Source organism: Acanthaster planci, linkage group LG09 (assembly GCF_054643075.1).
Source record: "Acanthaster planci isolate LZ-2023a linkage group LG09, COTS_SCS, whole genome shotgun sequence".
NCBI classification, from domain to species: Eukaryota; Metazoa; Echinodermata; class Asteroidea; order Valvatida; family Acanthasteridae; genus Acanthaster; species Acanthaster planci.
The window spans coordinates 14,382,377-14,407,677 of NC_141785.1; the positions used below are offsets into that span (position 1 = coordinate 14,382,377).

Sequence of the window (25,301 nt, forward strand, 5' to 3'; positions counted from 1 at the left end):
GGGATTTTTTCAGGATGTACATGCATTTATGACATATCAGGGTATTTATTCATGGCAGTCCATGGGGGGGCTCATTCTCAAGGAGAGCAAATGGAAAAATCTGGACCTAGAGTTATCTTACATCCCTTTATGATCTTGTTGATTTCTCAGTTTTTTAAAATTATTTTGAAGCTGATTTCCTGAGAGTTGTTTGAGAAAATATCATTTAGTGCAGATGTTTGCTCGGAGTAACAAGCTTTTTGATGAAGCAGTGATGTGTGGAATTCTCATTTTGATTTTGTTCTACCTCTTAAAAGTTCGGTGTAAAAGCTGATCACAAAAATGGAAGTACAGTTTAGGTATCTTGATCCTTGTCTGACAAGTACAGGTATTGTACATATTTTTAGGTTTCTGTATAATGACAATTATGGTGATATTTTTTCCAGACAAAAGGAAAAATGACAAACTGATACAAAATCAGAATGAAATTTTGGTAATTGTGACAAAAAGTACTAATTAATTAACAAAGTATGTATATGAGGACAACTAAGGTGATTTTTTTTGGACAAAAAGAAGAGTCTAATTTGGGATACCTGCCATTTTTGTGATATTTTGAGAGTCACAGCAGAACAAGAAATTTAATGCAAAATTACACATAGTTTGGCGTTTGACAAAGAACACAACTTAAAACATCACTGGCTCTGTAATTACCTCGTATTCCTCGCAATAAAGTGAATTTTTCTTGGGGGTTACTTATTTCCATTTCCCATCTTGCTTGTATGAAGCAAGACCTTTGCCTCATACATACTGTACACTGCAGTTCTTGACACACTCTGTGCAAATGGAGTCAAGAGTGGACTCTGATGTAACTCTCCTCAGATAGGCCAATCAGCAACCTCGGCAGCTCCTGGTGATTTGTGGTACTGTGTTTGGAATTCTCAAGTCCCGTAACTATTTCAAGCTTGGAATGCACTCAGAATATAAGTAGCAGTCCCTTTGAGGCCCCATCTTTTCACCGTAAGTGCGGTGACTACAGCCACTCCAATGGCGCCCCCAATGAACAATCGCCGCTTCCATTTTCCAACCTCTTCACCGTACCAATGAGTTTTCCTCTGGTTGTCGAGACATCAGTAACAAATCAGTAACCAATCAGCTTGGCGGTGAGGTTCAAGACGTCTTAGGACCTCGTCCGCTGCCCGCATCCCGGACTGCACTGCGCCATTTATGAAACCCGTGTGGTGTGTGGCTGTTTCTGTTCCAGCCCAATGCACCCTGGAAAAGGAAGGGGCGGAGGAAGACAGCCTTTTATAGGAGCAACTCAGATATTCATCCTCAGAACTGGTAGTTCAAGGGATAAATATGTTGCATCATGGTGCAGTTTCAATCAGAGCAACACTAAGCTACCATCAAGCCCTAGACCCTTTTCCGGGTCTAAATTTATGCTGAACTTTGTAGGACACCAAACTGAACTACCGTAAAACAGTAAGCTTAGCTACTGACTCGGTATTTTATGCTATGCACCATACCAGCACTGCCTTCCCTACAGTCAGATATGTCTAGTCCCAGTTAAGCAATAAAGTGCCTACTCGTGTATCACATTGAGTTGACCCCCTACTATGTCAGGGGTCATACGGACAACAATACAAAGGGCAATTTCAAGACCCTAAGTCCATGTGGGAAATATAGGAGCTGTGTTCAGTGTTAAGTCAGCAACCTGAAAAATGGAGTCCTGAGCCCACTGTGAAAGGTCATTGCTCCCGGTGTCATAATATTGACAGGGCAACCACCATTGTCAGACTCCAGTGCCCAGTCCTGGAAAAAGAGAACAATCAAACAGTTGGATTTATTCACTTGCATTTTTTTTTCCACTAATGAAACTACGGGTTTCTGAAAGTGCAGGCACCAACTTGGAAGCCAAGCGAAACCTGCAATATGGCACATGTATGTGGGTTCTACAAGGGGTTGGGAAGACATGGGGGAGGCAATCATATTGCTGATTGCTCGCAAACAACCACAATGTATACTGACCTTTTCACAGTAGTCCAGTGGGTCTCTTGCCTTTGGCCCAAGGAACTCGGCTAAGGAGTCCAAAACAGCTTGCTTTCTGGTTGGGGCTGTTTTTGAGGAAGACAAAAAATGCTTCCATTTACCTTTGGCAGAAACAAGGAGTAAAGAGGACTTTAAGGGTCACTGATCAAATGGCTTCCAAAAATAAGAGAAATTCTCTTTTTTTTCTCCACGAAGAAGAAATGCAACTTACTTCAATGTGACTCCACTCTCTACTGTTGGCATAGAATCCAACAATGGCAGGGTTGCCGTTGGATGTCGTGCAATCGTAGGTGAGTTGGAGAGGGCCTGAGCTGAGACCTTCAATAGTTGGTTTACTCCCATTGCTGACAATTTCACCAGAAAAACCATCCTCCCTCCAAAAAGCCTACAAAGGAAACTGAGACTGTATGGCCTGGATTTTCTCAGTAATTACTAACCTGAGCTACATTACTATGGTTGCCGAGATCGATGTACATATTAAAACAAGCAAGCAGAGGTGAAAGACGAGATGTAAGCTAACAGGTACTGTCTTTCTAACAGACAACGAATCAACATGTCATCTTTAAACTACAGTTCACAAATGAAGATGTCTTTATGGAATGACATGCTCACAGTTACTTAATTAACATGGTATCGCTTTCAATGGTAGAATATTTGAAAATTAATTACTGTCAAAGATTCAGAAGACCAGGGGTGTGTTCTATGGCACAATAAGTATGCAAGTACATGTATTGGCATACCCTGTATACTTTATTGTTTATGATATGCATATGCATGCAAAGTATTGTGTAATTGAATGTGCTCCCCTCCCGCGGAAGAGAGATAATTTATTTATTCACCGTTTGATATGTGACAATGAACTTGATGATATGTCCCATCGGAGACAGCTGTGCCAGATTGATCCTGCTGAATGGCTTGGCAGGGGTGTAGTTGATGACAACTAGAACAAAATAAACTACAAATGTACAGGCTGGTTTATACTCCCCTTTAAGGAAATGCAAATTCTGAATTTGACATTTCAGAGCAGCGTCTGCTCTGCAAATACGTTTAACCCATTCCAACTTTGATGAAAAAATACAATTATTTTGCTAGTCATATTCACCTTCATGCCAAGCGTGACCTGATTTTAACAACTTTGTGCTTTGAAAAAGAACAAATTGGAGCAGGCATTTTTCTCACCAACTCTAATTTCAAGAGTTTAGGTTAGCATAACTTACTTGAGCAATGAAGGGGTGCGGCAACGACCACATACTGACAGCTGAATGCTTTGCCTGAAGCAGTAACCACGGTGACCTTGTCAGCCTCCTGTTGGTCAATGTGTTCTACAGGCTGGCCAAGTAGCACTTGCTCCTGGCCTATCTTGTCTACCAGTAACTTGGAAATTTGCTGAGCTCCACCCTCAATTAAGAAAAAACATATCTGACTGTTCCAAATATAATTTGATCACATGGATAAATGTATGTTCACCCAAAAAGCATACTACAGATATTTAATAATGATGAAAATAATGTATATTTATACCGTGCCATATCTGTCAGAACTAGACACTCCTTGCACAAAATTACGGGAGGTGAAACAATACTTTATACAGTAATTGGCAAATAATAATAAGATAATGAACACAGATTTACGAAGGAAATGAAACATATTGGACAACTGTCTTGTATATTTCAAAGTCTGTTTCATTAATTTTTCTTACTTTGTTCAAAGCACTAAAACTACGGAGGTTTTTGATGTCTAAAGGAGAAGAATACAATCATTCAATTCTGAAGCAAGAATTGAATTTCAGGGCATGGTTGCAGATGGGGGGGTGGACTGCAGCGGGCGGGGGGATAGTGAAAAGTCAATGTGGGTTGCCTTGAAGGAGTGAAGATTGAAGAACAGTGGGGAATATGTGTGAGTAGGAGGAGGCTGCGAAGTAGGCAACTGATGATATCCCCCAAGGAGTGATGTGGACATAAGAATGGGAGGAGAGGTGCGAGGAAGTATGCAGGGAAGGCAGTGCAGGGCAGAAAGGGATGAGGACTGGAGAAGTGAGGACAGTCCATCTAGCTGTCATTGTAGAGGAGTGCGGGGTCAGGTATTTGACAGGGCAGGGAGTGCAGTGTCGATAGAGGTCACAGGGGCCTGGATGGTGGGAAGTGGGATTGTGGTGGAGGAGTGTGAGGTTGGGTGTTGGGACTGGTGCAGTGTGGATAGGGGTGGGGCCCTGCCGATGGGAAGTGGGGTTGTGGTGGAGGAGTGCAAGGTATAATGTAAGGTGTAGGGACAGTCTGGGGGAGTACAGTGTGGATATGTATAGGGGGATGGGGCAGCAAGTGGTGCCTGTAAGGGGGGATGCCAGGTAGGGTGTAGGGCAGGGAGTGCAGTGTTGCATAATATAGGATTGGAGCTAGGAGGGTGGGAAGTAGGGGTACAGAGGAGGTGGGGGGCCTTAAGGGAAAGACAGATAAGCATGCAATACTTTTATCCTGAAGCTGTTGTTGGAATCACCTTCTGCTTCTATCAGATTCTTTATGCCCCCAGCACTGCTAACGTAATGCATAAAGTACATGACTGACATCATACGTGGTGAGGCACCATTGATAAGAGCTGTGGAGAACACTGACTAATACTTTACTGACTAGTACTTTAAGTGAATAATCTCCTGACAACTCACTGTATGACAAGGAAGCTGAGATGTCTATTTGAAGTGTTAAGTCTGAGAATGGATGAACTTTCACGATAGTTACTGTAATTCACCTCTTCCTTTATAAGAAAAAAAAAGCATGAAACTGTGGCCAAAAATTCTAGCCCTCTGAAATAAACGATTAATCAGTGAATGTTTACCTTCCAACCCACTGGCCACCTAGGTCCCAGACATCCTTCCCATAAGCTCCTTCCAGCTCAGTTGTGAGTGTTCAACCTCCTACACGGTCTGGAATAGCACCGATTAAACAGAAGAGCACTATGATGAATCATACGTTAGCTTCAGCTGGGGCTAATTTCATAGAGCTGCTTAAGCCAAAAATTTTTTAATCATGAAAAACCTTGCTTGACAAATCAGGTTACCAGCCAAAACTTCTTATGATGTATATTGTTTTGGAATGTATTTACCTGTCTTTTGGTTAGCAAGGATTTTTTATGCTTAACCCCTTCGCGCCGGTAGACGGTAAGAGCCGCTGTAAAAATTGAGATCCCCAACCTGCTTTTCAGCTATTATTCTCGGCCCATGCTCGAGCAAACACGGTGAAAGGAGGCAGACCCTGGCTCTTGTATATATGGTGATTGGCCTTTGTATGTAGCCCAGAAATGAAAAGACCAAATTTGCATCATAATCACCAGCCTCACAATAGTCCCCACTTTGAAAAGAGGCAACGGGAATGTGGAAGCGTGAGTAGAGCCGCATGCCACCCAACAATGAGCCTTTTCACTGTGTAATTCAAAGCATGCAGAGCACGCAGGGCCACAAACTGAGAATTTGCAGTTTGGCACGTCGCCTTTGTGGCAAGCGAGGCTGGAATTCTTGGAGTCGGATTTCGGAAAATAATTCCCGTTGTCAAGGGTTTAAGCAAATTCTGTGCTTAAGCAGCTCGGTCAATCGGTGAATCCAGCAATTTTTAAATTGGGTGGATATTAATTTATATTGGTGATGCATGCATTTATGAACCGTACTCAAGGTGTTACCCAAGGGCTTGTGATAAAATTGAAGAAGTGACTCAGATCAGACTCCCACCCACAACCTCCTGCTTACTGATGCAGGTGTCTAAACACTCAACTGCCAAGCTTACCAGGGTCTGCTGGCCCATCTTTGTTGCAGTGTCTCTTGGGAGTTGGAGCTAACACACGTTAACACACTCTAATTTTCATCTGAGAGTGTACAAAACTGTACGGTCTTTGCATGCACACAATGCACAGGGCACTTATCTGCCTGTGTGACCTTTCTTTTTTTCACTAGCAAGGAGGACTTACATGTATGCAAGCAGCCCAAAGAGCAATAATACTGCCATTACATTGAGGCCACCATGCATTTCAGTGGACATGGACCCAATCTAACAGCACACCTGCATGTAAGCCTAAATTAAACCTACCAATAAAAATGCAGCACTGTTACTCTGTATGATGTCAGGCATTCCCAGAAGTGGCTGAGAAAGAGATTGAACAAAAGATTTAATACAAACCTTTAGCCTCTACAACCAGAACTTTGCACCCTGGCTTTTGTTGCTGGAGTCGGTAGGCAGCAGTCAGGCCAGCAATACCAGCCCCTACGATGATGACGTCCCACTCTGGTGGTAATGTCGAAACGGATCCGTCCGCCATATTGCCAGCTCCTTGAATACCACTTCTAGTTGTCTTACTGATGAAAATAAGACAGAAGATGAAACAATGTCAAAAAATGTCACAGCATAACTGACTAAAAGTAGGTAAAATTTCTAAGGGCAATGAGGGGACACCCTTGTCTGAGTATCAGCCATTGTTTAACAGAATTCTAAACTACAAAACAACTCTGCAAAAAGTGTACAGGTTAGGCAGGGGGTACCCAGAGGAGCGCACACATTTTTTCAAGGATGCACTGAAAGCAAATACCGGTTTACATTCATGGCGTTTCAAATTGAGAGATCCTGTGGGGTAAGGTCGTGGACTTTCTCTTGGGGGCATGTGAACCTGTGGCCCCCTCCCTGTTATGCCACTGTCTATCAGACACCAATACCAACATCTCTTCAATGAGCCTTTTGCAAATTAAATATGAATAAAATCTGGAGTTAAATCTGATTGCAAGTGAACATAATTTGAATTCCCCAGACAAAAGACTCTAGTTCTTAGTTTTGCTCAGTTCATTTATTTTCCACATAATGTTACTCTACAAAACAGTTTCACAAAGTGTCTACATGTGGATGGGGGCCCCAAGAAGCAGTGCTTGTCGAGTGGGGGCCCCAAGAAGCATTAGTCCAATTGTCTGTCTACAGGCTGTTCTCTACAAGCCCTTGCTTATATCAACAGATACTTCTGCCACACTTTTTGATAAGTTTTAACAAATGTTTTACCCTCAGCAAAATCAGGTATAATAATAAGTGATATATCTGATCACCTACCTGTATTTACACTAACGCAATGTGGTATATCCAATGCTTTTTCTCATGTTCAACATACTTGTACTGCAACTCGGAATGTTACTCCTGATAATCTCCATAGGTTCCACAATGAGTTTTTTCTTTAAACCACTTGATGAGCTGGAGGTTCTTAACATAATAAGAAAACTAAACGACAAAAAAGTGTTGGGCATGACCTAGTTAGTGCATCGTTAATCAAATATTCCTCCTCAGCAATTGGTAAACCCTTGGCCAGTATCATTAATCTTTCTTTCACAACTTCATGTAGTATCGTTCCTAAACAATTAAAGATTGCAAAATTAATTCCTGTATATAAAAATAGTGATCCTAATAGCATCAACAATACCGACCCATTTCAATATTATCCTATTTTTCTAAAATATTCAAAAAATGCGTATATATTCGTATTCTTAAGTTTTTAAATAAATTTAGTCCGGTAACTGACTGTCCATTTGGTTTCCGTACCAATCATACTACTACTCATGCAATCTTTGACTTTCTGGACAAGGTTTCTTGTGCTATTGATGATTCCAAACACACTCTGGGGATATTTCTTGACCTTTCTAAAGCATTTGATACAATTGATCATGACATTCTATTGTATAAATTGAATTATTATGGCGTGCGAGGAGTAGTGGTTTAGAAGTTATCTCTTGGACCGAAGACAGTATTTTTAACTATTGGACAGTCAAATTCAGATACATGTATACAAAGATTAAGCTGTGGAGTTCCACAAGGCTCAATCCTTGGTCCCTTGCTGTTTTTAATTTATATTAATGATTTTGTTAAATCGTCAGATGTCTTTTCATTTATTTTATTTGCGGATGACTCAAACCTGTTTCTCTCACAAAATGACTTAAATACACTTATTGAAAATGTTAATTTAGAGCTGAAATCTATTGCTAATTGGTTTAAGGCTAACAAATTATCACTAAATATCACTAAGACTTATTATATGCTGTTTAACAACTCTGCCCATGAATTTGCTGGGGATATTATAATTAATGATACTTCAATTTTAGAAAGCTGTCTTAAATTTCTTGGAGTTTATATAGATGCTGGTTTAACTTGGAAGGATCATATTAATTACTTGTGTAACATAATACCCACAAACATTGGGGTCATTTGTATACATTGATTTTATCATACCTGAATTATAGTACACTTATCTGGGGACAATCCTCATCAAATAGTCTTAACAGACTATTACTTCTACAGAAAAGGGCTCTTCCCATAATTTGCTCATGCAGACCCTCTATTTGCTCAGTGTAGGACTCTTAACATTAAGGATATATATTACCACTAACTTTGGTCTCTCATGTACCAGTTTACTACAAATACCTTACCTTCTCTTGTTCAGGCAATGTTCATTCGTAATCTTGACCTACACACTTATTTCACTCATCTAGCCTTTCATTTTCACCCCCTACAAACCTGTACTATCCTTGCCCAAAGAACTGTTAAATATGAGGGACCTAAGTTATGGAATTCATTATCAGATTCACTTAGAAATTTAAATACTCTGTCAGCTTTTAAAAAGAATATACAAGATCTCTTCGTTAAATATATATTCGTAATTCGCACATACACACATTTCTGCGTTTTTGCAATTAATACTGATATCTTAATTTAACATACCATACTGGTTTCAGGCTACACAAACTTGCAACTACATGTTTACTTGTTTTGTCTGTCTTTGTGTGGTTTTGTGTGTGTGTGTTTGTAATTTAATAAGTAATGTTACAAACGGGGCCCAAATCTACAAGCATTGCTTTCATTGGGTACCCCTCTACAGCATCCTTTCTAAAGTGTATTGTAGTATCATTCAATCATATTTATGTATTTATTAAAAGTTTTATTATTGTGTGTGATTATTATGCTGTAATGAAATAAATCTTGAAATGCTTCAACATTTTCACTGCTAAAATTGACTTTTTAGGATGTATGTTATCACCTTGAGATGGCTAATCATGCTAATGTTATAAACTACCGCAAGGGAAAAGGAGTGATGTCCGTGTATGGAACTCTTGCCTTACTTATGCTATCACTCCCTCGCTGGAACTGTACTGCCAGCCTACAGGCTTACCTTGCCGGCGGCACAGGCCTTACCATGCTTACTGATACTGATAGGTTAAGCCTAGTAGTAGTAGGCCTAATACTGCTAGTACTAGTACCGTACTACTAGGAAAAAACATCAAAAATGAGAACAAGAACAACAAACCTGCTTCATAAAGGAACTGCGGAAGTTGTGTTGACTTTTCACTCCCGGTTTCGCCAACAATAACAAGGGACTGTGAATCCTTAACAGCCTGAAGAATGTCTTTTTTGTGTTTTTGAATTGGAAGCGAAACAGAACCGGAACTGTCAGTCATGGAGGCTGCCATCTTGAATGATCGGTTACGTAGCGAAGGTAGAGGCGCCAGACTATTATTACACATAAAGCTATCAATTTAACAGTTGAATCCTGGACTTCTTTCCACCACAACTCATGTACATACAGTATCCAACGGTAAACATCTTTTCATTATGTTGTGCAATAAGTTTGTCGATGTTTGGTGCAATTTTGTCTTCCGAAGCTAGAGGCTGTATAAACATGATAAAAGAAGATCAGAAATCATGTTGTCACTCATCAGAACACAAAACACGGGTTGCTTGCCCAAGTCGTCAGGTTTTCTGTGCAGGAGTGTGATCAGATTCAGTGGTACGGTGACGTGAACGGGAAAGGGTGGGTTCAGAGCAATGGGTACCGACCACTGTCGGCTGAGCATGGCATTATTACTCTTAGGAGTGATGAGGGGGCAGGGCGCGTTTAACTTTGTATAATTTCAGGTAGTTTCACCCTCTTGTCAAGTTTAGATCAAAGGACATGAAAGAATAAATGAAACGCATGAAATCAAGTTTTTAAATGTACATGTGGTGTCTTTTGACACTTGATTTCACTTTGAACTCATTCTACATGTAAGTTAAAGTACATGCTCTGTCTGTGATACTTCGATGGGATTCTTTTGACACTCTCTTAACATCATCTTTGACATCACTTCTTAACATTTGGACATGGGCAGCGATAGCAGCAAACATGATAATAATTTTTTTTTTTTGAGAGTGGGAATTTTGGTCCAGTCAGTTTAATGCACTGAGTCTGAGCATTGCACATGTATGTACATGTATTGAACTATATTCACGAGCTAAGATTTCTAAAGCTAGCTTTCCAACAGATGCAGTACATGTATGTGAGCTATTTTACAGAGAAATGAAATGCTGAATTAATTGAAAACTTTGGTTTGAATTTTCAGCTATTAATTCCTGAACATCTGTGTGATGACATGTTAATAAATATTAATTTTCTTTTATTATGAAAATACAATATGCAGCTTCTGACTAGTGCTGGCAAGTAATGACATTAAAATTGTCAAGAAACAAGGCAAGGCAGCTCACAGATGGTACATGTGGAACACTCTTGGATGACATTCCAGCATACACCCATGATTTCTAGTATTTATTAACAAATTCAAGTATTAATACAGTGTCATTTTTACAGCATATGTCTTCATTCCTTGCAATTAATCCCAGATCATGGCTCTGGACCCTTATTCTCATTTCTCAGAGGATCTGTCTAGTGAACTGGAGGCCCTCCGTGCAATATTTGTGGGTGAGGGAGAATTTAAAGTTGAGGAGTTACCAAAAGATGGAGACTATTGCTGTGTGGTGCAAGTGCAACCAGAAGGTCTGGCTCAACTACAGCACTGCCCAGAAATCAATTCTGGACACTGTGGAGATGTTCAAAAAAGAGAACCAGAACACTGAGGAGAAGGAGGCATGTGATGCAGTGGAGAATGAGGAGCGAATGGAAGTAACAGAAGAATCACAGCAAGAACATGCTACACTACAAACAGAGAGGAGGCAGCGACCTTCACGCAGCCCCAATTACTTCTTTGCTATCCGCATCACCGATCCCGTCATCCGTAGGTGTGTCTAACGCATCCAGAATGCAGTCTGTGATGAGGAGCCACGTCTGGAGAACTGGCGCACTGACACTGCCCGTCTCCACCTCACACTGTGCACAACGGGCCTGGACGGCCAGGAGGATATGTCCAAGGCCATCCAAGTCCTCAAGGTGCTCCAGGGAGACATCTCCAGCCTCCTCTCCCTTGTCACCATGCTCAGGTTTCAAGGGTTGGACCAATTTCACGGCCGCATCCTGTACTCTGCTCCAGAGGAGTCCCCGGCTCTGGCTAAACTCTCCCAGATGCTACAGGTGGGGTTGGCTGAGGCAGGAATCAATTTAGCGGGCAATCGTCCCAAATTCAGCCCCCATATAACTCTCCTAAAGGTGGATTGGAGGGCAACTGATGCGTTTGACAACACACCCATACGCCTTGATCATTACCAACAATTCTCACAAGCATTTATTGGTGTACAACCCATAGATACCATCCACCTGTGCTCCATGATGGACCCTCCCCGGCCAGATGGGTTTTACTATTGCCTTGGTAGTATGGACATTCAGTCTGAACACTCAATCTAGCCTTGAAATGAAAGAACCGCTTTACTCACAACAATATTAAACTATATATTTTAAGTTTACCCTTGTCCTGTACTTTAATGAACAGGAATATTTAATTTCAAAGATGAGATTGCACCGGGGAGATGTAAATGAATTTTGGATTTTTTCCCTGCCCAAGGAGTATTTTTAGATGTAACTACCTCTGATAGGTCTCTTGCATAAATCATTCAAAAGCTATTCTAGCACACCAACAGTTTGATTTGTCAGCCTTAAGCTACTATAGTTGGATTTAGGGACCCGGAAAGGGTCACACAACATATAGTTGTCCTTCGAAACGTGCCATGGAGATTCTTGAGTCAAACCTTTGCAAATACAAACTTAAAGCAGTGTACTCAACAGCAAGGACACATTTACCAACTTGTCAGGAGTTGGCAAGCCGTTGTTTGTCTAGTTGTTTCCATTTAGAAGTATGGTCTACTGAAGATGGTGTGACTACACCTACATGTAGACACGTTTTTTGAGAGGGAGGCATAATGACTCAGATCAACATTTCTCAATGATATATTTCACGGCAACAACAAGTCATCTAGCTGAGTGTGCATTGATTGTTAGATGCCACCAGATCTGCAAATATGCCCTGATGTATTCAGATTAAACCTCCATTCAAGTAATAATAAATCTGCATTTGTGTAGAGCTCAGCCTTTAGATCTCCCCACAGAATTCATTGCATATGTAGTGCCCTACATACATAAATGAGTAAAAATAGAAGATCATCTTTGTCTTCTTGTTTTGTTATTGATACCTATAGTTTCCTTTGGCTGTTGTCAATGATTTCACTTCTAGCAAGATCATTACAGATAACTAATACACTGTGTGTTAATCTAGAACATGCAAGATTATCCTTGGCTTGGAATATGATTCCTGTGATAATGCCCTCCAAACACTTGGGTAAGACATGTTACAGATATAAAGGCAAAAGCTGTGCGAGTCACTTGCAAAGTCTATACCTACTTCTGAAGTGAATAAATGTCTCATCTCTGCTGTCTTGACTACATATCAACTACTAAAGCAGTACAATTTTCTGTACCGTCCTGTGGAACAGAACTTTTTAAGAAAAGTGTGACGTCCTATCTTATCCAGTTGCTGGACGACAAGTCATTGGCAATGTTTTGCCTGTTTGTTTAACTCGATTCCATACTTTTGTTATGGTTTGTTTTTTTATTGCATCCTCTTTGTATTTTATTTCTTACTTAATCTTTCGTTTCAAATGTATGCATGTAAAGATCTCTGCAATTCAGCCTTTGGCTGCTATTGAGATTTTAATAATAAATCATGAATGAATAACTTATGGACTTGTCCCAAGTTCAACAGACAAACACAAGTATATTTAGAAATACAGTCCATCATAAAAAGTGACTGATTGATTAATACTCCTTTTGAATTTTTTTTTCTGGCAAGTGATCGTTTTGAAGATAGCAGTGAAAGAAGGCCATTTCTAATGACACCTCTAAAGATGCATTTTTTAAAAATTCTCATTGGCAGTTTGCCTTAGGTACCTGTCTTCACAATTTGAGCATAATGCACATATGATAGAGTACCTTTAATGAATTGTCATCGATGTCTGGGTATAAAAGTGCAAGTGCACCGTGCGGGGTAAGTTCCTGGTAGACCTGTTGCCAGCGAGTGGTGCCACGCCCGCATGGGCCGTAGTTGAATAGCCAGTGGCAGTACTTGTGAGTAAAGCAACTTACCAAGAAAATAAGTTGATGTAATTACTTCGGATATGTTTATGAGAAGGGACTCCATCCACAGGTTGTTAAACTTGTTGTCATACCCCACTCTGATAAGTTTTAACGCCTCCCAGGCGCGGACATTAAAGGCTTTCAAAAGAGCAGAAGTACGAGCTGTGACAGACTATGGAATGGATCTAATATGGAAGAATAATCAATAAGCTATTAAACTTATAAGGAGGGAGATTAATTGAAAATGTTTCTACAAAACCTAAACAATGTAAAAAAACAATGAGTAAAACGAAGGAAAAGCAATCAAATTGTTCTCAGAGATTTGATATATTTGGCATAATATTAATACACATATTTTCACTGGTATTTTTAATGCATAAATATAGGTGAAATACTGTAGTGAAAGTACGATGAAGTTTAGTTTAAAAGATTAGTCAATTTAGGGGAGTCCCCCAGTGAGTCATGTGGACAGCGCGTGCAGCGTTGTGATTGGCTGCATGCTGTCCACATCCTCGCTAACTTCTGAGAAGTGCACAGCGTGTAGAATGACTAGACCAAATCATTTTAACGGTGCTGCTTTAGCTTGGATTTGAATACATCCTGTGAAGAACTATTTACAACAGGTAGATTGTTCCAGTCTTTTATAGGGGAAACAAAAAATGAGTCCTGGAATGCTTTAGACTTATGACGAATTTGTAGAAATTTTTGATCATTCCCCCTAGTTCTCCTGGTGTTAGGCTGGATAAACTAGGTTAACATCAACCAATCCGTATTTCATCTAGTCGAGCACACAAAGTCTCTGGTTTCTCCTTCTTGACCGGAAAGTTTCCCAACCCAGCTTATTTAGGGTTCTGGTTACGGAGCTCTCGACCCTACTGTTGTTGTTGGTACAAAATCTGGCAGCCTGCTGTTGGATTCTTTCCAATGATGGTATACTGGTTTTAGCTCTACTAAAACCAGAATCCCACGCAGCCGTTGCATACTCAAGCACATGTCTCTATGGAGTTCCATATCTGCCGTCGCCTGTCGTCTGCCTTTTGCTTTTTGTTGTGTCCCAATTCTGCCATTTACCAGTTCCAAACATGCTATTTTCTGTCACCCGCCGTGCGTTGCCTGTCGTGCATTAGCCCCACTAGTGTGGCAAGGACTCTCACTCCCGATCCAATCCTTATGGGGCTAGTCGTGCATCGCAAACAGGACCTGCAAAAGCCGGGGTTTAACAAATGACAATGTGATGATTCCATTCACTTCTAAGGATCTTTTCCCAATAAGGCAAGTACAAATCCCACCTGCAATACTAGTCCCATAATTAATGCCAATAATGCTAGACTACCCCTGCCCCTTGACAAGAAAATGTCACCTGTCTGAGAATTCAACCAAGTGTTTTTTGGGGGAAAAGCATTTTCAGCATAGCAAAAATGTTCAGGCCAACTTATCCACAGTCTAATTCTAATTTGCATACTTTACAAATGTGCCAACTTGTTTTCATCAAATCCTAGAAAGAAATCTGCCAAGCGATACAGATGTTCCATTTTGTCCTCTCAATTTCACTTTGAAATACAGAAATACTAGACAGTGCTGTGGATAACAAACTGTTTATTAAATGTATTGTTAGGGGGCAATTACCACTTGGTTTAAGTTTCAGAAAGTGTGACGTGTTGGTTTTTGTGGGTGTGGTTGCCACGGTGGACAGACTGATGAGAACAGGTTGTCCAGCATATCAGCAGTATTTATGGGGCTAACAAGTAACGTTACTGTTTAAAAGACTTCTGTGAGTCTACCTGCAACTCAAGTCATGTCTAATTTGGGGAATACAGCAGATTTCATCATAGGTATACCCGCCCTCAAAAAAATATTGAGTCAGTTCGTCTCTTATGAAAACTATTAAGGAATCAAACATTGTAATTAATTTGTTATCTACATTCCGTTCTGTGGGATATCGTGCATGGACAGACAGAAATATTACATAGGCTATAGACCTAAAGTCAGGCCATTAATGAGTAAAGCTAAGTCTAGAGTAACTAAGTTATCGAGAAAAACAATCTACCCTAACAAAAGTTTATTTTGTTAATTCATTTATGTAACAAAAAATGGTATTTCATATACACGTCACTTGATCGATGTCAGGATATTATTTCTTCTTGCGTTTGGATAGCCGCTCATTCTTGCGTAAGGTTAAATAAATATATTTGTGGGGTTAGGCCAAGTCAATCCTATCTCCGATCAGGCCAGTCTGCTGGTCCGCCTCAAAAAGGTGTCAGTGGTCCCGCCACACTATATGGCAGTTGACGTGTTCACATGGAAAACCCTGTCTTTGGGGTAATTTGTAGGGAACAGAAAAGATTCAAAGTGAACAGAGATCACACACATTATTACATTTTACAGCTCATTGCTTACTTTCCATGAAAACTATTTCAAAATGAATATTAACAGGATAAACATGCTGCGTCAGACGGACAACTGATCATGTACAAATGTGGAAACTCCAATTTGAATGTGACCCACCAGTGAACTCTCCATTCCATTTCATTTTTACCTTGTGGCCTTCGAGGTCTCATAAATGGAAAAGTACATTTAGGTACATGTGTAAATTGTTTTGTGACCGTAACATGCCCAAGTGGAATGTTTTCCCTGTCTGCTAGGCTCAGTGGGACTTAAAGGAATGATCATTTCCAAATTCCCTTTTACTTTTGTTAGTGCATCTAAACCTAAAATCCCCTACGGATGAAATGGTTCAATTCCCATTTTCAACAATTGAATTGAAATTATTGGGTTTTTGAGGCAAGGCAAAGTAAATTTGACTTGTTCCACACTCGGGCAAGGTTTTAAAACTTAGGCAAGTCCCAACACTCTGTTGGTTGAAGAGTTATTAAATGCAACCACTCACATCCATGAACAGATTCATTTAGACATTAATATATTCTTTTTTTTTGTTTCCACTCTTATTTTCATTCTAATATATATTTTTTTATTTACTAAATAAATCATATAATATGCCCTTTTCCCTGCATTTTTTAAAAATAATTTCCATTTTTTTAACGTGTATATCATTTTGCATGCATAAGCTGCTCAAAATTTCACGTATTTTTAATGTCTTAAACCATTTATTGTAAATACAAAACTAAGTTTTACTGACTGTTTGTAATTTAATATTCTACAACCTGATGTGGGGCTGCAGATCTATGGATGTCGATGATTATTTGCTTTTGATGCTTCTGGTAATGGCTTCTCATTCTAGTCACTGAATTGATCAATGTGGATACTTCTCTATCGCCAGCATTAAGTAAGTTCTTGACCAGGTAAATTGTAAAGTAGGCCCCATGTATAATTATGAGTGCTGTTGTCATTAATAGTTCTCAGATCTCTATCATTTATTCTTACCGTAGGGAGGGAGTCATGATTCCCAAATCCTAGCAATCCATATACGACAAAAGACATGTGCATACTCAATCTGTTTTCAGAATGTAGGTAAACGTACACGTACCTTTTAAGTGCTTGACCAAACACTAGAGACTGCCAGGAATAGGCTTACATTAGGAATCTTGAGTCTTCATTTCCTTCATCTACATCACAACTCAGGTGATGCAGTACGTTCATCTGATGATGTCGGCTGATGTCAACTGTATCGTTTCTACAGAAAAATAAAGAATTGAAGAACTTACACCAACTACTAACTTTCACATTAAACCAAACTGTTATGCTTGCGAACTTGAAACTGCCACCTTAAATTTCACTGAACGATCACTGCAACTACTTTGTACCCATCGTTACTTTGAGATCATGTCTCCCAGGAGCAGGAAATGGTTTCTTCACCTTCATAGATGATTCTGTGATGATTCCTACCACTTTCTTTGATTTGGAGAAATTCCCTGTTAGATTTAGCAATACCCATAACATCACTGATAAAAATAATTTTCATGGCGTTCATTGTCAGACACCGACTGTCCATTGTTTGTCTAGATTTGCTCAAACCATTGAGGAAAATGGATCAATACAGGTCGAGTTGTGCTGTTTTGCTTTCCTTCCATGCTCCAATTATCTTGAAATTAAGGATATTTGGGGGATGTAATTTGTGTGATCTTATTAAAAGTGAAAGTGGCCCTCAAGGTATGTTGTTCCCAATGCTTACACATCAAATTTGCTGGAACTTTAACCTTTCATATTTCTGTGTAAATTCATCGCGGAAAATTTAGGATAGAATGCTTCTGTGAAATGTCATTAATTAACTCTTCAAGTCAACCTGTATCTTTGTTTTACAAAGTGACCAACACTCGGGCAAAAGCAATGAGTTGAGTGCGTTCTGTAGTTTGCACACTGCAACAAATGACATGTTTCCCACACAATCAATATATATATATAAAGAAAGGAGTATAAGATATCAAATGCAAAAAAAAAAGATTTATGGGAATGATTTCCACATAAACAATCTGCTGACCACATATGAGAAATTTAAGCTTCAGGCCCACTCTTAGGGGATTTGAATTGTTAATTACGGTCAGGGCCAGGCAATATCTAATGTTTGCAGTAACAGCGCTGCAGATACATATCTCTTTTGTGAATTTGTGAGGTTCTGGAGAGAACCTGATTATGTTTTGGGCAGCACAGCCTGTGGTAGCTCTGGAGGACTTTTGCTTGATCCTGACTGTGATGCAGTGTGGAGGCTTGAAGGATGTCACTCTGCAGGCAAAGTGCAGATTGGGTGGCAATGCTGGTGAGGTAGGTAGGTTGCCAAGGGTAAAGGTGACCCATAGGCTATATAGGGGTGCAGTGTCCCAATTCAAGGAAAATTCTCCGCCAGGCCGAGCAGCACAAAAAGTACCCCCAGAGATTGTTTCGAAAAGAGGGGTCTGTTTGGGCCAAGAAGTGGTGAAATTGTGTCAGTATGGTCCAGGATCATCTCTGTAGATTCAGGGGCACCCATCTGGGGGCAAAGCAGACAAAAATGGGATTGAAAATTAGTCAGAAGAGCCCCAGGAAGGTGAGGGATGTCATTTGAAAAATGGCCGTTGGGAGGGCTTGGCAACATTCACGTTTTGGGGGGGGGTTTGTTTTGGGCGGATAATTAAAAAATTCATTGGTTAATCTACTAAAAATTGAAAATCAAATGAAATCTGAAGGACCAAGCAACACATTGTTTTTTGTTTGAGAGGCCTCAGGGACTTCAGTTGCCTGCCATGGGGCTCCAATTTTGGTTGATTTTACACTATTTTCGATGGAGCTTGAATTGGTTCAGTGCACCCATAGGGCAGGGTGATAGAACTAGTGGCCCTAATCTGACCTTGGGTATAGGAGACCCTCTGGTCTGGTTGTGGGTCTAGGATGTTTAGTCAACTTGGCTAATCTTGTATCCTTTGTCCCTCGATGTGAGGATCAGGTTATGGAGTTCTTGGGATGCTCTTCATCACAGATGCTGTAGGGGCAGCGTATAATGTCCCCCAGGTGAATGGTACACCAGCCACAATGTGTCATTCTGCTTTCTGGAGACACTGACATCAATTGATGCTATGTTGCTCTCTTGCTCCATGGTGAAGGGGATTCAGACAAGGCCGATTTTCACACAGTAAATGCAGCAAAGCTGTTAAAATTAGGATTCTCTCCATGCCGATCTAATATGAATCTGACAAAAACAAAAAAATAAGAAACGTGTGACACGATCAATCAAAATGAGTTCCTTGTTGACACTGCTCAATTTATTGACTTTTTTATACATTTGAAAACTATGCAGCGTCAACTTCAATTTAAAAGCTGTAGTTACTATGACCTGGTGAAGATCAGGATATACTTTTGGTGATTTTTTTTCCATTTACAAGTAAGTTGGCCTGATTATCGATTACAAAGTAAGCCAATTTAGCTGTATGTGTGCATGACCTTAAGCTTTTCTTTCATTTGTTACCAAATTCAATACATTTGATTTCAATTGAGAAGATTAAATTCAGTTATGTAATTGGAATCACACACAAGCAATAGGGGTGATTCACAATAGTGTGCCGCCCAGTTTGCAACGCATTGGCCACCACAATGCACAAAATCTGTTGACCCTTTCCAAATGCTCGTATTAATAGCCATGATCTTAAGCTTTTCACGATGACTAAGCCCACATACATTTACCATTTAAGCTAGTACTTTAATAGCTTTTAGTACCTGTAGCCTAGTTACAGCCCAGGGTAAAATACCACGTTCATAGTTATGGTCTAAATTCTGTTAATGAGGTACGTTTTCTTGGCGCTGCTTTAATTAATAGAAAATGATTTTCTACTAACACAGGATTTGGTATTTAACAAGGCTCTCTTTATACGAAGCTGTCTCATCAGTAAAATTTGGTCTAGAGAAGTTAACCCGAGATAAACAACTAATAAAGCATGCTTATGGTTATTTACCCTCAACAGGTCTATACATGTACATATATTTAACAAAACCCAAGTTTTAATGACCTGCAACATGTATTGGGTTTGCTGAAGATCAAGCTCCTAGTGATAAATAGATTATTAATTCAAAGAATATTTCATACTGGTTTTGGTTCACTGCATATAACGACTGACATTTCTCAGGAACATAAAATGGAGAAAAAAGTTGATTTAACCAAGGCTTTTTACTTTCCGAATTAAACACTTCGAAGTGACATGAAATCACGAGTGAAAATCATTTAATTCCTACACTTAATCCAAAGACAAAATCAAGGCAATGCAAGTGTCAGAAATTTAACAAAAAAGCTGTCAACCTAAATTGCTTGTTACATACACACTTGCACTCATATTTAAATTTAAGGACTCGGCAGAGTCCTATATCATAATATCGATTGATTCCAAAAAGCTTTATTGCAGCCTTAATGCCTTTTATAACCCACCTAATTCTTTTCTTAATTCTTCCTTCAGAATTCTCCACTTTTTTCTATTCTGATCTTAGCCTATAAATAATTATTTCATCCTGTTTCATTTTTATCTAATTTCATTAGTCTTGATGGTTTTACTTTATTCATTTTATTTCTGCTACTTCATTTTATTATTTGTTTTATTTCTTTATGTACTGGAATGATTAAACCTTTTTTAACATGTACATTTAGATATATTTATTTTAAATGTGTTTTTGTATGGTCAGTAGCATAGGAAATCGAGGCTCTTAGGTCAGTTATTAAGTCAACTTTTCATCTCCCGGCATCTGCTGCTGGCCTTGTGTATATCTTACATGTACATGTATTGTCTGTCTTGTGCATTAATAATAAAGAGTTGTGTATTTCTGTCCCTTGACAAAGAGAACAAAATTATAAATCAGTTGAAACAGCAACACATACCAGTAACTTTACCATTTTCAAATTCTATGTCGCTGAAATCAATCAAACTACATTTGATTTAAATCCTATTGAAATTGGTGATTTACAAGTATGTAAATCAAGGTTGAGCATTTGGAAAGATGGACACTTAGTGTTAGATTATTCATTTTGGGCATATCTAAAAAACAATCATGACAAATGACTCATTTTGCGTAATCGTGTCACACAGCAACGTACATTATGCTATCAAACCAGACCAAATCCAGACACAAAATACTCCATGAAACAGGAAATATGACCAAGAAAAAGCCAGACATGAAAGATGGACAAGAGGACATGACATAAGCAAGAGTTTCCCTACGAGGAGGCAAAGAGGAGAACATGTTAGAAGGGCTTTGGTTAAGAAGGCATGCAACACTGTTCCAACATTGTTTCAATGCCAAAATGACACTGTGACGTCATTTCAGGATCATTTCAGCATTGGTCCAACTTTGAAAAAATGTCCTGTGCCCACAGGTGAGGTAGTGGGGTATGGGTGAGGAGTCATCCTTTTCCTCTCCATAATCAAAATTGCAAACACCTTTTACTTTGATTGGGGGCTAGGTACAGGCACACATTCCAAAGATTTGAAAGTATCTGAGTAACTTCTTGTCTTTTTCAAGCTGTACGTGCAGTGATAGGAGAGGGACGCTTTACACATAAAGAAATTAAACCAAGGAAGGAAAATGAATGGCCCCTTCTGATAAGTGTGTTGGGATAAGCAGGGTAAGGAGTTGAGGGAAAGAAAAGAAGAAAAGAAGGGGAAAAAAGACGTAAGAGACAGACTAGAGAAGAAGGTACACGACGTTGTTCCAACATTGTTTCAGTACTGAAATGACACTGTGACGTCATTCCAGAACCATTTCAGTTTTGAATCAACATTGGAAAAATGTCCTGTGCCCACTGGGTAAGCAGTCGTTCATATACAGTATCTCACCAATTTGTGGAACAAAAATATCTTTTTTTAAAGGGGTTGCGCACTGCACCTACATGTATGTCCATATCGATCCTTTGAAGTTTCAAAAATTTGGAAAGTATTTGGTGCAAAGTAAATTTTTATCTGTTCACACTGTATGCGCTGCAGGAGGGGATGGAAGCCATATACACTCAGGGAAATGGTGAGAAAAATAGAAGGGCCCTTAGGGAGGATTAGGTTAGGTATGTTAGGATTAGGAGGGTTTCAAGTAAGAGGGGTTGGCCCAGCGGGCACAGGACATTGTCCCAATATTGTTTAAATGACAAAATGACACTGTGATGTCATTTCAGCATCATTTCACCATGGAATCAACACTGAAAACATGTCCTGTGCCTACTGAAGTCGTAAGTGGGGCTGGGTAAAAGAGTCATCAATTTTTTTACCATTATCAAGAGCATCAAACTTTTGCGCTGGGAGGGATTGCAAATTTGGGCAATATCAAGCAGAAAAATAACCATTGCTTTCAATTTCATTATTTGTACACATGCTAGGAAGGGGACAGAGCTATACGAGACTCTTGAAAATGGTAAGATAAATGAATGACCACTTTGGGAGGATTAGGTTAGCGATGTTAGGGTTAGCAAGGTTAGGGAAAGGGATGGCAAAAGGAAGTGGAAAAGGAAATGGCAAAGTAAGGGGCTCGATAAAGAGAAGAGACCAAGAGCCTGACAGACTACAGGGATAAAATCAACAGAAAAACTAACAAGACAACCATGAGAAAGTAGGAGAGAAACTAGACTGCAGAAAGTAAAAGACCTAACTCATTCTGCATCACCCAACATCACCCAGCACACAGACATTAGTCTCACAAGGGCAGGGACGACCACTTCCCTGGGGTACTAAAGAAATTGCTACCCTGCTACCCTACCTATTCTGCATCACCCAACATTACCCAGGACACAGACATTGGTCTCACAAGGGCAGGGACGACCACTTCCCCGGGGTACTAAAGAAATTGCTATTCTGCATCACCCAACATCACCCAGCACACAGACACTGGTCTAACAAACACCCCAAAACACCGGACAGAAAATATACAAACACAAAACAGACATACACAAAACAATTTAGACAAAACAAACAAACAATAACACAGGTGACAGGTAACAAAGTAAGACAAATAAAGAAAATACAACCGAACAAGACATTAAACACAAAAACACAAACAGATCCAAAACAAACATGAAACAACAAGGCAGACAACCAAGCAACAAAGACCAACATGAAGGAAAACAAAAACAAACACTCCAAAACACCAGACAAAAAAATACAAACAAAAAGCAGACATACACAAAACAATTCAGACAAAACAAACAAACAATAACACAGGTGACAGGTATCAAACAACTAAGACAAAGAAACTACAAAGGAACAAGACATTAAACACAAAAACACAAATACAAAAACAAACATGAAACAAGGCAAACGACAAGCAACAAAGACCAACATGACGAAAAACAAAAACAAACAATGGAAAACACCAGACAGAAAAAATAAAAAAAAAACCAGACAGAGGAAAGAAAGAAAGGACGAAAGAAAGGACGGAAGAAAAGACAAAAGAAAGGACAAACAAAAAGACGAAAGGGCGAAAGAAAAGACGACAGAAAGGACGACAGACAGGATGACAGACGGGACGAAAGACAGGAAGACAGACAGAAAGACACGACAGACAGGAAGACAGACAGACAAGACAGACAGACAGACAAAGAACAGACAGGACAGACAAGACAGACAGGACAGACGGACAGGACAGACAGGAAGAAAGACAGGGCAGACAGGACAGACAGGACAGACAGGAAGAGAGACAGACAGGACAGACAGACAGGAAGAAAGAAAGACAGACAGGACAGACAAGACAGACAGGACAGAAAGGACAGACCGACAGGACAGACAGGAAGAAAGACAGGACAGACAGGACAGACAGGAAGAAAGACAGGACAGACAGGAAGAGAGACAGACAGGACAGACAGACAGGAAAAAAGAAAGACAGATGGGACAGACAAGACAGACAGGACAGCCAGGACAGACAGGACAGACGAACAGGACAGACAGGAAGAAAGACAGGACAGACAGGAAGAGAGAAAGAAAGGACAGACCGACAGGAAAAAAGAAAGACAGACATGACAGACAAGGCAGACAGGACAGACGGACAGCACAGACAGGAAGAAAGACAGGACAGACAGGAAGAGAGACAGACAGGACAGACGGACAGGAAAAAAGAAAGACAGACGGGACAGACAGGACAGACGGACAGGACAGACAGGACAGACAGGACAGACAAGACAGACAGGACAAACAGGACAGACAGGACAGACGGACAGGACAGACAGGACAGACGGACAGGACAGACAGGAAGAGAGACAGGACAGACAGGACAGACAGGGAGACAGAAAGACAGACAGGACAGACAAGACAGACAGGACAGACAGGACAGACAGACAGGACAGACAGGACAGACGGACAGGACAGACGGACAGGACAGACAGGACTGACAGGACATACAGGACTGACAGACAGGAAAAAAGAAAGACAGGACACATAGACAGGAAAAAAGAAAGACAGGACAGACAGGACAGACAAGACAAACAGGACAGACAGGACAGACGGACAGGACAGACAGGACAGACAGGAAGAGAGACAGACAGGACAGACAGACAGGAAAAAACAAAGACAGAGAGGACAGAGAGGACAGACAGACAGGAAAAAAGACAGACAGGACAGACAGGAAGAAAGACAGGACAGACAGGAAGAGAGACAGACAGGACAGACAGGAAAAAAGAAAGACAGACAGGACAGACAGGAAGAAAGACAGGACAGACAGGACAGACAGGACAGACGGACAGGACAGACAGGACAGACAGGACAGACAGGACTGACAGGACAGACAGGACTGACAGGACAGACAGACAGAAAAAAAAAGACAGGACAGACAGAACAGACAAGACAGACAGGACAGACGGACAGGACAGACAGGAAGAAAGACAGGACAGACGGGACAGACAGTAAGAGAGACAGACAGGACAGACAGACAGGAAAAAACAAAGAAAGACAGGACAGACAGGACAGACAGACAGGAAAAAAGACAGACAGGACAGACAGGATAGACAAGACAGACAGGACAGACAGGACAGACAGCACAGACAAGACAAACAGGACAGACGGACAGGACAGACAGGACAGACAGGACAGACAGGACACACGGACAGGACAGACAGGAAGAGAGACAGGAGAGACAGGACAGACAGGGAGACAGAAAGACAGACAGGACAGACAAAACAGACAGCACAGACAGGACAGACGGACAGGACAGACAAAACAGACGGACAAGACAGACAGGACTGACAGGACAGACAGGGAGACAGAAAGACAGACAGGACAGACAAAACAGACAGGACAGACAGGACAAACAGGACAGACGGACAGGACAGACAGGACAGACGGACAGGACAGACAGGACTGACAGGACAGACAGACAGGAAAAAAGAAAGACAGGACAGACAAGACAGACAGGACGGACAGGACAGACAAACAGGACAGACAAGACAGACAGGACAGACAGGAAGAGAGACAGGACAGACAGGACAGACAGACAGGGAGACAGAAAGACAGAAGGGACAGACAGGACAGTCGGACAGGACAGACAGGACAGACAGG

General features: G+C 40.5%; 4 protein-coding genes across 11 annotated transcripts in view; 2 read left to right on the plus strand and 2 right to left on the minus strand.

The window, feature by feature from the left end:
- Positions 1-397: 397 nt before the first annotated feature.
- On the minus strand, positions 398-9,516 carry LOC110990755 (putative flavin-containing monoamine oxidase A). 7 transcript variants are annotated; one of them, XR_015426429.1, is made up of 10 exons: positions 9,340-9,516; positions 7,101-7,265; positions 6,189-6,364; positions 4,858-4,945; positions 3,246-3,426; positions 2,868-2,968; positions 2,240-2,413; positions 2,008-2,093; positions 1,694-1,791; positions 398-1,251 (listed from the first exon to the last, which is right to left on the minus strand). XR_015426429.1 is itself a non-coding variant. In XM_087141153.1 (7 exons), the coding sequence occupies exons 1-5, from the start codon at positions 4,592-4,594 to the stop codon at positions 2,058-2,060; spliced, it is 645 nt and encodes a 214-aa protein (XP_086997279.1). In that variant the 5' UTR covers positions 4,595-4,823; the 3' UTR covers positions 398-1,251; positions 1,694-1,791; positions 2,008-2,057. The 7 variants fall into 7 exon arrangements, 3 of the variants coding, with proteins under 3 accessions (XP_086997279.1, XP_086997281.1, XP_086997280.1); XR_015426427.1 differs by having other exon boundaries at positions 7,101-9,514; XR_015426428.1 differs by lacking the exon at positions 7,101-7,265 and having other exon boundaries at positions 9,340-9,513.
- A 34-nt stretch (positions 9,517-9,550) lies between these two features.
- On the plus strand, positions 9,551-12,677 carry LOC110981785 (uncharacterized). The gene is made up of 2 exons (XM_022239673.2): positions 9,551-9,627; positions 10,723-12,677. Exons 1-2 carry the CDS (start codon positions 9,607-9,609, stop codon positions 11,092-11,094), a joined length of 393 nt encoding a protein of 130 aa, XP_022095365.2. The 5' UTR covers positions 9,551-9,606; the 3' UTR covers positions 11,095-12,677.
- Positions 11,206-11,643, plus strand: LOC147798179 (uncharacterized). The gene has a single exon (XM_087141195.1). It carries the CDS (start codon positions 11,206-11,208, stop codon positions 11,641-11,643), a length of 438 nt encoding a protein of 145 aa, XP_086997321.1.
- Positions 12,678-17,327: 4,650 nt separating the features above from the next.
- The window catches only part of LOC147798180 (uncharacterized), a 39,265-nt gene continuing 31,291 nt past the window's right edge, over positions 17,328-25,301 (minus strand). For both annotated transcript variants that reach the window (XM_087141162.1, XM_087141163.1), the window contains 2 exons: positions 18,644-18,982; positions 17,328-18,286 (listed from right to left, as the gene is read on the minus strand). In XM_087141162.1, the coding sequence (XP_086997288.1) occupies positions 18,919-18,982 (64 nt within the window). In that variant the 3' untranslated portion in view covers positions 17,328-18,286; positions 18,644-18,918. The remainder of the gene's footprint in view (positions 18,287-18,643; positions 18,983-25,301) is intronic.